This window comes from Cupressus sempervirens, chromosome 4 (genome assembly GCF_028749045.1).
Source record: "Cupressus sempervirens isolate cs-2001-9-10 chromosome 4, ASM2874904v1, whole genome shotgun sequence".
NCBI lineage: Eukaryota > Viridiplantae > Streptophyta > Pinopsida > Cupressales > Cupressaceae > Cupressus > Cupressus sempervirens.
Genome location: NC_143121.1, coordinates 156,657,237 through 156,671,191, shown reverse-complemented (window position 1 = coordinate 156,671,191; position 13,955 = coordinate 156,657,237). Strand labels below are relative to the sequence as shown.

Sequence of the window (13,955 nt, the reverse complement as noted above, 5' to 3'; positions counted from 1 at the left end):
GATAGATCCTTTGAAATATTTGTTAAGTAAAGCCACACTTACTGGTCGTCTTGCTAAATGGATGATGATTCTTTCTGATTTGACATTCAATATGTTGAATGTAAGCTAATCAAAGGATAGGCCATAGCTGACCAATTGGTTGAATTTCCACTCGAAGATACAACACCTATGCAAATTAAGTTTCCAGATGCCTCAATCATGTATATTACTGAGAGGACATGTAAGATGTTTTTTGATGGGTCTCATACTCATAATGGAGCTAGAGTAGGTGTTTTTTTAATTTCTCCTCACGGTTATACGATCCCAAAGTCCTACAAACTCTTGCTCCCATGTACAAACAACATTGCAGAATATGAATCATTAACAAATGGGATAAAAATGGCTCTTGAATGGTGGATAACTGAACTACATATCTATGGTGATTCTCAACTTGTTGTGAACCAAGTAAACAATGAATACCAAATGAAGGATGACAAGTTAATCCCTTATAAGAAGTTGATAGATGCTCTAAGGAATTATTTTACCTTTGTAACCTTCCAATAGATTCCTAGAGTAGAAAACAAGGCTGCTGATGCTATGGCCACCTTAGCATCTATCCTCCAACTACAAGAACATGAATCACGATTTGAGTTCCTAGTGGAAGAACTACATCACCCTTCCTATGATTCCTTAGATAACCAGGTGATTTGCACTATTGTGGGTCATGATTGCTCCTGCTACATGGATATCTTCTCCTACCTACATGATCAAGTTATACCTGAAACCCTCACGCACAACCAAAAATGGCAACTCCTTCGTAATGCTTCACATTACACTTTGGTCTCTGGTGACTTGTATAGGAAGGGTCTAGATAGAACGTTTCTTAGGTGTTTAGAGCTAGAAGAGTCTGAGAAGGCACTTGCCCAAGTCCATGATGGAATTTGTGGGGTACATTCTAATGGCCTTGTACTTGCCTAAAAACTACTTAGGATAGGTTAATACTGACCCACCATGCAAGCTGATGCTGTGCACTATGCAACTTGATACATGCTCCCAAGCAAGAGTTAATCCCTTCTGTGACATATTGGCCATTTCAATAATGGGCATTTGAATTGGTAGGAAAGATTCATCCAAGCTCATCCAACAGTCATAAATTCATCATTACAGCAACAAAGTATTTCACTAAATGAGTTGAAGCTGTACCATTATCTGCTGCTATAGGAAAACATGTTTCCCTGTTTATACTGAATCACATCATTTTTCAATATGGTATCCCGTCCTCTATTGTTACAGATAATGGAGGGAAATTCAAGAATAAGGACTTAAAGAAGTTGTGCAAAAAGTTTTGAATTAAGCAACACTGGTCCTCTATTTACTATCCCCAAGGGAATGGCCAAGCTGAGGCTTCTAATAAAACACTATTGAAAATCCTACACTGCACAGTTCACAAGTCTAGGAAAGATTGGCACTTGCAAATAAATCCAGCACTTTGGGCCTATAGAACCTCTATTCGTACTCGTATAGGGTCTATGCCCTTTTCTCTAGTCTATGGCTCTGAGGTTGTTCTCCCATTAGAAGTTGAGATACCTTCCTTGTGCGTCTCCTTGCATGGGTTAACAATTGATGAAGACCATAGAGCTATGTGAGTACAAGAACTTGAAACTCTTTTTGAATGCCGCAAAGTAGCTTTTGATCACATGAGTGCTTATCAGAAGTGCATGTCTACCCAATAAAACAAGAAGGTTCACCCTCATGAATTTCAAGTTGGTGAACTTGTGCTTAGAGAAAATCCCAATAATCAGCAACATCGAGAACAAAAAGGAAAGTTTGAACCTAATTGGTTAGGCTCGTACATTATCACAGTAGTATTTGGGTCTGGTGCTTATCAGTTATCTACTTCAGAGGGTGAAGAACTTGCAGAGCCTATCAACATCCTACATTTGAAGAAGTTCTATGCTTAGAGGCTTGTTGTTCAGCTATCTTGTATATATTTATGATTATGAAAAAATACTAAAAATCAAAAAATGTCTTGAAAAAAGATCATCTTAGTGAGGACCTAGCAATAGGCACTTTGATGTATCACCAAAAAAATAAATAAATTTAAAAATACAAAAAAATTGAAAAAAGTCCTAAAAAAATCTGTCAAGTGGTGAAATCCTAGAAATAGGCACTACTTAAAACCCTTGCACCTATGTCTATCAATCTCAATCACCTCCTTTGCTACACATTTCCTAGCTTGGAATTGTTTCTTGTCCTTGTCTTGAGGGCACAGTTGCTTTGCCTATTGAGGTATTCTTGTGCATTAGGGTTTCTTTGACAACTCACAAAATAGTGTTTCTCAACACTTCCCTCACCTTGACATCAAGTTTTTTTCAACACTTTTTAGATAGTTTACCTATGGTATTTGATGTCACGATATTTCTCACTATCAAAATCAATTCTTGAAGAAATGGCCAAGCGACTTACACACACGCACTTTAAACACTTAAACAACTAAGCTATGCTGATCTTTATCTACATTATGTGTTGTCTATGACAATATCTTTACTATGTGTTCCCTCCCTAATAGTCTTTCAAGGATGTCATTGACTAGAAGAGTGGGGGCATGGGACATGCTTTCTTGATTTTTGCTTGTGGGTATACTTCATTTGTCTATAGTGTTTTAAGTAATCATGCTTATCCTATTTGACACTTTGACTTATAAATGAATCATCCTTGACTATTTTATAAGATCGCACTTGGGGGTTATCCTGACGCTTTTGCCTTGATATAGGTGTAATCTTGCTAAATCAAACTTAAGGAATCTAATCACATAGTTATCTTGACTTACATGTCTTTGATGCTTAGATTGGATTTCCACATACCTATCTGATATTGATCATATTCATATTCTCATAGTTATGCTAGTGATAATTATATGATCTCATGAAGTCCTTGATAAATGCTCAATGATGAAATTAAGAATCTAAATGTTTTACATTTCTTTTTGGTAAACCACTTTGCATATTAGCTTGCATTTTAGGTTTATTTTCTAGCTTAGTCTTGCATTCTTGCATATGGGGAGAGCTCTCTCTTCATCTTTTCGTAGACATATCAGCTAACTCCTTTCATATATTTCTTTACTTTCTTCTTGTTCATGTCTTTTCACCTTCTTAATCTTTCGCTTCATCTCTTTTCTATCTTATCATCACAATATATAAAGTTTTGACCTCTTAAATAATTTTTATGTCCTGGATTCATTTTCAGGATCAAAATCAAACTCTGAGTTCATCTTGATGGTCAAAATTGTCTTTTGAAATTCTATTTTCTTCTGAGCAGTTAGTTGACCTTTTGAGGTCTAATCTCTGAATCATCACTAGGGCATCACCATTTCTTCATGTCTTCATCATTTCCATACTTCATATCTACTTCAATTCACCGTTTCATGTCTAAAATCACCTTTCTACTCGTTTTGACCTAATTTTTATGCTATATCCTCCAAGGTCTACTCTAGTCAAATTGGGGCATTTTATCAATTTCTTCTAGTCATTCTTGGGTTCTAATCATCTATCTATCATCTTGGACATTGCTATATTCTAATTTTCTCATGTCTAGCCGATTTTTGCATCCCTTTACCTCTTTTCAATTTTGATCCCGAGGGGGTAGAAATACTCTATCACTGATTGCTACAACTATCTATTTCTTAGGAGCATTTTTTTTATCTTCTCACTTGTTCTTGATCTATCTACTTTGCTAAGTGTTAGCATTCTTCTTGAATTTTGACATCATCTTTTCCTAGTGTTTACTACTACTACTATCAGGCTTTACATTTAGGACTCACTATCACTTTCTGCATTTCGTTCTTTGGAATCAGATATCTATATCTATTTTTGCCTACTTGGCTTCTATTTTCTTTCACATAATGTGTTCCCAGATCGATCACACATTAGTCAAAGAGGAGAAAATGTAATCACCTAAAAATGGTCATCTAGACTATTAGCTCCCTTCTTAGCATTTTGGCTAAATTAATTAAATTATTCACCTAGAGCATATTGCTAATAATCAATCAATTTGATTATAACCTATAGTTTGACTATGCTATCCTAAATTCATTATTTGATTAAAAGAACATGTCCCCTTTTAATTAAATAAAAGACCCCATTCTTCTAACCCACTTAAAGTGGACACATAAAGTCCCTTTTCTATTTTGCAATTAAAAGAAAAGGCTTTGTGACTTTTGTCTTATATGACAAGTCAACTTATATTCTATTGGTTGACTTGTGTGTGCACATGGATCACTCCTCTTTTCAAATTCCACCATTTATCATCCACCATCTTCATCTTGATCTCTACCATCCGTATGACTTTAAAAGGGAGAGAGCTTTCCCCCTCAAAGCATCCATCTTTTGAGTATTGTTATGCTGTAGGTTTTCTAACAGGTTTCTTTGGAGCTTTGTGGAGAACTTCTATTTCTTGTCTACATTCTCTCATACCATAGAATTTTAGCTTAGATTCATGTTGTATGTTAGTTTAGCTTCTATTTTGCAATAATCTATCTCACATAGCTTAATATTTTCATTGTAACACTCTCATACATGTTTTAGCATAGCTGCATTTTGCATTCTCATCTTAGCTTAGTTTCCATACTTGCATTGCATTCTTGAGGAACTCCTTGAGACATTTGCATTCTTGCATCTTGTCTTTGGAACCTCCCATTGCATGGTTTATTAGAAAGAAGAGTATTCCTAAGGCTTAGCTGAGAGCCCTTGAACTTGAAATACACTCTTTTGCACTCCGTGGATAGGGAGCTCTAAGCCGATATCCAAGCATTCCAAACTTATGAAATCATTTGGATAGAAAGGTTTAGAGTGGGACACTTTTGAGTGTACAACTAATTCACACCCCCCCTCTTAGTATTCCCTATTTCTAACAATTGGTATCATAGTACAGTTACTGAGAAGAGACTTAATAGCTTGAGTAAGATCCCTATGGATATGGAACAATTCGATGAAGAACTTTGAAGAGGCACTTGAAAAAATTGATCTCCTTACTAAAGACTCCGAAGTATACATTGGACAATTGAAAGACAAGATTGAACATCTCAAATCCAAGCTTGAATCTACTAAATCTATTGGTTATGATGAATATTCAAAATTGAAAATAAAGTACAAGATCTTAAAGCATGAATTGAAGGTTACCAATTTAAAGTTGAGTTTAAAGAATGATCCTAGAAAAATTGAATCTGATTTGAAGACTGAAAATTCAGATCTTAGAGCGAGTCTAGCGAAGAAGACATCTGAATTTAAAACATTGAAAGAAGATCATGAAGAACTTCATGAGTACACAACTATTGTGAAAGGTGAACTAACTCAGTGCAAACAATAGATTGAAAAGCTTTACAATAGTAGAGAGAATTTTGATGAATCAATGTCAATACAAAGACCTCCCTATGATAAGATTGGTCTTGGTTATCTATTTAACATATTTGCAAAGAAACTTGAAAGTAAATTAGATCCAAAAGAGAAAGATAAATCTGATGATAAGATTGAATCTAGTCAATCTTTTGATAAATCCAAAGAAGTTGGACAAGAGAAAGAAACTAAGAAATTTGATGAATCTAAGCAAGTGGAATCTCCTAAGGAAACCAAGTATTAATTTAGAGTTAAATTTTTTTCATGTAATGAAATAGGTCATGTGAAAAGAGATTGTACAAGTAAATCATTTAATCACATTACAAAATATTACTATCATAATTGTCATGGTATTGGTCATAATGCAATCGATTGTAGGAAACCTAAATATGATAATGATAGAAGAAATAGTAGAATGTCTTGTAACACTAACCCTACAGATAGAAGAAGATCTAATGAAAGAATATCAAGAACAAGTAGACCTTATGAAGAAAGGAAGTAGATTGTGTGTTATAAGCATAAAAACTTTGGACACATAGCCCATAATTGTCAAGCACCTATTGATCAATAGAATCCTAGAAGAACCCCAATATGTCAGTTATGTAACAACTTTGGACATACAACAAAGTACTATAGAATGAACAAAAGCAATAATGGAAGGAACTTTGGAAATGATAGAATGAATCATGGAAGAAACTTTGGAAATAGAAGCAACAATGGGAGGAACTTCAAAAATGATAGAAGGAATCATGAAAGTAACTTCAAAACTAAGAAAGACAATGAAGAACAAACTAATGTAGTTAGTGAACTTTGAGAAGAACTTAATGAGGCATTTGTAACACCAAGTTGAATTAAGCTTGTTCACAACACTAGAATTGGAAACTTCATTTAGAGATTGAGCTATGAGTAGCTAGGTTGAGAGAAGATGTATCTTGATGAGTTTGGATTGTAGTTAATCTTGCTTGTAATTTGGAGCTTATTGAAACAAGTTATGAAGGAAATAAGAGTTATTTTTATAATAAAGAAAGTTTAATCTATGACAAAAGATGAAATCTATGTTTCTACAGTAAATTTCATGAAGCAAAGTTTTGTGGAGCATTTTCATGATGAAAGGAAGCTATGGTGAACCTCGGATAGCATTCAAAGATCGAATAGTTGATCTTGAACAAATATTTGATTTCAAAGCAAAATAAGCAACTCTTTCAATTTAGAAAAGTACACAATTAATGCATGTTCTAGATGAATAAATAGAGTATAAACTTGATTAATTCTACATTATGATCATCTCAAAAGCTTAGAGTACCCAGAAGCAATTTGGCAAAAGTGATTTCGAGAAAAGCCCTACTCTAAAAAAGGTATTTTATTTTTCTCCACACATAAATTCTTCAATAAATTTTTATTTGGTGAAATCATGGATATGTTAGTTATTTTTGAATGTTGAAAATGTTGAGAGACCCAAATTAGAGGTTTTCCCTATGAAGTTCCTAGAGAAAAATCCTAATTTAGCTTTATCAAATACTCCGAATAACATAGTGTTCTCAGAAGATGTAGGAAGTTACCTGTGTAGTAAGTTTGAAACCATTGGAAGTGAGTTTATGAAAAAAGATATAAAAATTGTTTTGAATCATGATATGACTATTAAGCCTGGATATGAGCATCTGAAAGACTTAGACTTTGTTAGATGTCATTTTACTACGAACTTGATATAGAAGAATGCACTCAAATCATATTGAGTAGAATTCATAATGGAAATATTTGGATGGGAGGCAATGTAGTCGACATCTCTATCGACCTTATTCATGAAGTCACTAGTCTTAGCAAACAAGGAAGTATACCCATTGGTGAGAAACTAGTTAAGAAAAAGGTTGAAAGTTACACTAAGGCAGTTTACAATGGTAAAGCAATGGTGATCAGCACTAGCAAACAACATGATGTAATATTCTTGAGCAGAATCATTACATATACTATTTTTGAAATTTCTAAGAGTGATGAGTTGTTAGCAAGTTTTATCTATGCAACTTATAAGATGTGTGTTGAGAAAGAACAAGTGAATTTAAGTGAGATTCTAAGAGTATAACTTCTTGAGAATTTGGAGAAAATTAAGAGAACTAAGAATGGTGTATTTAGATTCCAGTCTTTGATTAATAATATTTTCTTTCATGTACTTAAGATATTTTCATTTTTATTAGTTACTAATATTATGAGTAATGAAAGATGCACTATGGACAAGATAATAGACATGTGCAGAAGACATCCTACAGAGGAAATCTTAGACAACAAAAATTTGATTATAAGGATATTTCATAATGAGATGAAACAAAGATTTAGAATAGCCCCTGCAATCATTGATAGATTTAAGAATGATATATGTTTTATGGTGAATACTAACCTAACGTATATTGAAGTAGTAGAACCTTGGGAAACATTTCTTGAGCCCCTAGGTTATGAATTGAGAGATGATATAGCTATTAGTTATATTGACTTAATGTTAAAATCTAATATAGATCAAGCACCGAATAGATTTGGAATGTATGAGGAGATAAGCCTACCAGGCATCATTAAGAAAGGCATCTCATAAGAAGATTACATTTGTAATGAAGAAAGCACTATTTGAGGCTGGTATGTTAGAAGAACCTCAAGCAGTTAGACAAACAATCTCTGGACTGAAAAAATTGGTGAACAAGGTATAATGTATGTGACACCTCTATTAGTTATCCAAGCATCCAATGTATTTATTGTAGAAACTCCTATAGAACAAAGCATTCCATATGTTGTTGTATTAGCCAAGAAACTAGGTGAACCTAAGAGGAAGTCTGAAAGGTTAGTAGAGACTCATAAGTCTAAAAGAGTCAAGCAACAAGCTACTATACCAGAGAAAAGAAAGAAGACATTGTTAACAATCAAAGACTCCAGTGATGAAGAAGAAGAATAAGAAGAGGAACAAGAAGAAAACCAAATAGAGAAAGTCATCATTTCCAAGCAGTCAGTAGATAAAACAAGGCAACCCTAGAAATAGTAAATTTTAATGGATCTTAGTTGGTGGAGACATATCAATTATATTTCAGTCTGATTTAATGATTTAGTAGCCTTTTATATTTCTTATTGAGTGCTTGACTTCTCAATTATATATATGTTCTTAATGCAGTAATATTTCTTCTGATATGAGATCTATATGCCACTTTGATTGATATGATCTATAGATACTAATGAGACTAACATATATACCTATTGAAACACAACCAAGTAAGGTTATGACCCTACATGATTATTTCCCAAATAGATATACACATTAGTGTCTTTTTGTAACAACTATTATATTAAGAATGAGAATATATATATATACAAATTACAATTAAAAATTTTTCATACCAAGTTTAACTCTGAAGTACTCTATTTTCCCTCTTTCAAGAGGCTTGGTAAAAATATCATCATTTTTTTCATCACTGCTTATATAGATCAACTTGATCATATTTCTATTAACCATGTCCCTAATATAGTGGTATAGAGTTTTGATGTGCTTTGATCGATTGTGGAACACTAGATTAATAGAGGGTTTGATTCAGCTTTGGTTATCACAATGGATCACTATGGGATCTAATTTCCTTCCAAATAATCCAAATAATAGCTTTCATAACCATATTTCTTCATGTGCTCCCATGGAGGCTACCATGTATTCAGCTTTGGTAGAGCTCAAAGCAACTGTAGGCTATTTTCTACTAAACCATGATATCATTATTGATCCAAGACTAAAACAACATCCAGTTGTACTCTTATAGTTTAAGGAGCATCCAGCCCAATCAAAATCAGTATAGCCTTCAAGTTTGATCTCAACATTTCTATATGTTAGTCCAAGACCAATAGTGCCACGTAGATATTTCAAGATGTGTTTTGTTACCATTAAATGTATCTCCTTGGGTTCACACATAAAGTTACTTAATACATTTGTGGCATAGCATATATCAAGCCTAGTATTTACCAAATACATGAGAGACCCAATAATCTATTTGTAGAGTGTGAGATCAATAGATTCTGAATGCACTGCATCTTCTTTTAGTTTGTGTAGATTAGTTTCCATTGGACTTGCAAGTGGTTTGCTATCCATCATTCCAAAACTAGTCAAGATGTCTTGAGTGTATTTACCTTGATTTAGAAAGATATGATTTTTATTTTGACATACTTCTAGGCCCAAGAAATAATGTAGTAGACCTAGACCCTTCATTTCAAATTCAACTATAAGATCTTGTTTACATCTTTCAATTAGATGATCATTTCCTATTATCAATAGATCATCAACATATAACACAAGTATTAACAAATCATCTTTAGAGATTTTTAAATATATATTAGGATCAACTTCATTCTTAGAGTATCCTAATTTGATGAGGTAGTTATTTTTCTTTCAAACCAAACTCGAGGTGATTGTTTAAGACCATAAAGAGCTTTCTTGAGTTTACACACATATAGATTCTTATTTTTTTAATAAAAAAACCTTTAGGTTGTTCAATATATATTTCTTCATTTATGACATCAATTTATAGTATCAACTAATATTCTTTAGTCATAGCATCTTTCTATGCTTTACAAGGAATGGCTTCGTCAATAGTTGTTGGTTTAAATTTTGTAAGCTCAATTACTAAGGTAGTATAACAAGATTTATTTTTGGTTTTGTTGCTTTCCCTGGTAATTTCATTTGGTTCAACATTATTTTCTTCAATCATTTTTCTTGCCCATAAGGGCCTTTTCTTGATATTGGAGGTATCTCTATCTTCTGTATCTATAGATGGTTCATTTCCTTTTGATGTTTTCTCCCTTTGAATTTTAGTTAAAGGATTTTCATCTAAGTCTGTAATGGGCTCATCTTCTATATTTGTGGCTAGTTTTAATGTGGAGTTTTCCTCGAATATGACATCTTTGCTTACTTCAACTGATCTTTGTCCAAGAACATAAACTCTATAACCTTTTGAGTTTCCACTATACCCAACAAATATCCCTTTCTTTCTAGAAGGATCTAACTTAGTAATTCTTTCTTTAGGTATGTGAATATAAATAGGGCAACCAAAAATTCTAAGGTGACTTAAGTCAAGTTTATTCCTTGTAAAGACTTCTTCAGGCGTTATGTTTTCTAGTATAGAGTGGGGACATCTGTTCTGAATGTATACAATAGTATTGGTGGCTTATGCTCAGAATGAAAAATGCAAGTTTTGATCATGAATCATGGCTTTTTCAGATTCAACAATAGTTCTATTTTTTCTTTCTGCCACCCCCATTTTATTGAGGATTATATGGTATTATACACTCCCTCTTAATCTCAATAGAAGTACAAAAAGCTTTGAAATTTTTAGAAGTATATTCTCCCCCATTGTTAGATCTTAGAGTTTTGATTTTCTTTGACGTTTGATTTTCCACAAGTTCTTTGAATTCTTTAAATTTGACAGAACCTCATTAGATTCTTTAACTTTTAGAAAGTAAATCCAAGTTTTCCTCGAGTAATCATCAATGAATATGATGTAGTAAGAGTAACCTCCTAGAGAGAGTGTTAGCATGGGTCCACATAAATCAGAGTGAGCTAGTTCTAGAACTGATTTATACTTGTGTTCACTAGGAGGAAAAGGTTTTTTAATGTTCTTTCCTAGAGCACATCCTTTATAGACACTAATGTGTTTTGAGCTTAGACTCAATGTTCCAAAGGTGATTTTCTCTACATTTGGAAGTGAACTAAATCCAATATGTCCAACTCTTCTATGCCATATTTTATTTGGAGTTTGTTACTTCAAGATTAAGAGCTTTCTTTTGGATATTGCATAGTTTATATAAGATCCCATCTCTAGTTCCTATGGTGTTGGCATTTTTTAGATTTTAGTTTTTAGGCCAATACAAAACTTTGTCTTCATTTAAAGTGGCTTGGAATCCTTCATCAACTAGTATAGAAATTGAAATTAGATTTTTCTTTTCTTATACCTAGTACAAATAGAACATCCTTTAATTTTACTATAACTCCAGTCCTTAGTTGTATAGAATAGGTCCAAATTCCTCTAACTGGATGGGTGAAATTATCTCCAATGATGGCTCCTTTAGAGATGTAACTTTCAAGGGTTTCAAATTTTTCTCTTAATCCTATTATATGATAGGAAGCACCACTATCTATTATCCACACATTTTCATTAGAGTTTATCTCACTTGATAATGTGGAATAGTATAATAGATTTTCATCTTTCTTTGTTATAGCTAAAGATGCTAAGATGTTTTCGCTTTTCGAACAATTTCTAAAAGTATGCCCAAGTTTCTCACATTTATAACATTTAACTTTAGAAAAATATTTTCTTTTGTAATTTTGATTTTCTTTCTTTTTGTCATAATTCTTTCCTTTAAATTTCCTCTTTTTTCCTTTGTAATTTGAAACTAAAAAAAGAGCTTGATTTTCTTCCTCTTGATTTGAGATGATCCCTCAAGAAATTAGCCTTGATTCTTTTGATATGAAATAATTCTTTAGTTGATCAAAAAGAGGTATAGTAGGTCTGCTGATTACTTGAATGAATGCTTCCCATGATAATGGCAATCCTCTAAGGGATATTGTTGATAGTTCTTGATCTTTTATTTTGCTTCCAAAAGCATTTAGATGATTTTTAATTTTAGAAATCTTCCCAAAATATGATGAGATTGTTTCCCCTTTACTCATTTTAGTATTCATTAGTTGATTTTCAGTGTAATCAGTCTACTTGAGTTGTTGATTTCAAACATATCCTTAATTATTTTGAATACTTCATATGCTTTCTTAAGGTCTGATATAGATGGAAGGATATGATATTTTATGGAATCCACAATTATTTTCCTGGCTTTATTATTTTGTCTTTTCCAAGGAGCCTTTTCTACCTCATCTTCAAGAATTGAAATATTTGACTCGATAAAAAAATTGAGTTCTAATTCTTCAAGAATTGTAGTAATTTGAAATTTCCAAGAAAAGAAATTCACTGCTCCTTCAAGTCTATCCTCTACTTTTACATTATTTGACATATTGTCTCTTTTAATTATAAAATTAAAATGATAGTCTCTCTACCAACCTGGCTCTGATACCATGTAAATTTTAGTGGATCATAGTTGGTGGAAACATATCAATTATATTTTAGTCTGATTTAATGATTTAGCAGACTTCTATATTCCTTAATGAGTGCTTGACTTCTCAATTATATATGTTCTTAATGCAATAATATTTGTTTTGATCTAAGATCTATATGCCACTTTAATTTATATGATCTATAGATACAAATGAGACTAATATATATACCTATTGAAACACAACCAAGTAAGGTTATGCTCCTACATGATTATGTCCCAAATAGATATACACATTAGTGTCTTTTCATAGCAACTATTATATTAAGAATGAGAATATATATATATATATATATATATATATATATATATATATATATATATATATATATATATATATATATATATATATATATATATATATATATATATATATATATATATATATATATATATATATATATATATATATATATATATATATATATATATATATATATATATATATATATATATATATATATATATATATCAATTACTAACTTCTGATCATAGATGTTTCAATACACTTACTACTAATATTCTTAACAGAAACCAAAGATAGAGAAGATTAACACATCCATTATTAATGAAGGGAACCTTGTGCAGATGAATCAGTTTTATGATTTGTACAATGATATGGAGAAAGAATTAATTGATAGCTCTACTACAAGATGTATGATTCTTAATAACTTGAAACTTGAGAGTATTAAAGGCATGATGAATCAAAAGGTCTATGACAAACTTGTAGCTAAGAAGGGACCAATTAATGAAGAAGACATGGAACTTTGGAAGTTAATGCTAAGAATTATGTGCAAGATAGATGATGAAGATGAAATCAAGAAATTGGTGAAGAAACTAGCACCTTACTTGTGAAGTAAGATGAGGCCATTTTTATTCATGGGAGGAGAAAAAGATGTTATAAGAAGTGAAACTACAGTAGCCATCAATCAAATGATGAGTGAGTTAAAGGTAGAACCTTCAATTGTAGAGAAAACTTTAGATGTATCAGTAAGTGGTGATGCTATGCAGTTTGGTCAGACAAATGTTACTATTAACATTGATGAAGATCCATTCAATCATCTTGAGCCCATTTCTGAAGATATTCAAGATCAGTTGAGACTGATTGAGAAAGAGAAAAGACAGCTAGAAGAAGATTGAAGAAGCCAAGCTAAAATTGATTAAAGAGGAAAAGAAGTAGATAGAAGATAAAAAGAGAAAAGAAGAAAAAGAGAAAAAGTTGGAAAGAGAAAAGAAAGAAAAAGAAAAGGAAGAAAGAGAAAAGAAAGAAAGAGAAGAGAAGGAAGAAGAAGAGAGAAAATCAAAGAAGGCAATAGGGAAGAAACTAAAGGAAGATGAGGTGAAAGCATCTAGCTCATCATTTCCTATATCTCTTGCTAATCTTACAGGTGATGATGATAATCAATCTAACTTGATTTCATCCTTGACACAATTATTTGAGAAGGAAAAAAGGGTCAAAATTTTACAAAGAGCATT

At 32.1% G+C, this 13,955-nt stretch overlaps 1 protein-coding gene across 1 annotated transcript in view; it reads left to right on the top strand.

The window, feature by feature from the left end:
* The window catches only part of LOC149560449 (uncharacterized), a 103,065-nt gene extending 89,446 nt beyond the window's left edge, over nucleotides 1–13,619 (top strand). Inside the window, exon 4 of the mRNA XM_089827614.1 lies at nucleotides 13,491–13,619. Coding sequence (XP_089683740.1) covers nucleotides 13,491–13,619 — 129 coding nt within the window. The remainder of the gene's footprint in view (nucleotides 1–13,490) is intronic.
* Nucleotides 13,620–13,955: the final 336 nt, after the last annotated feature.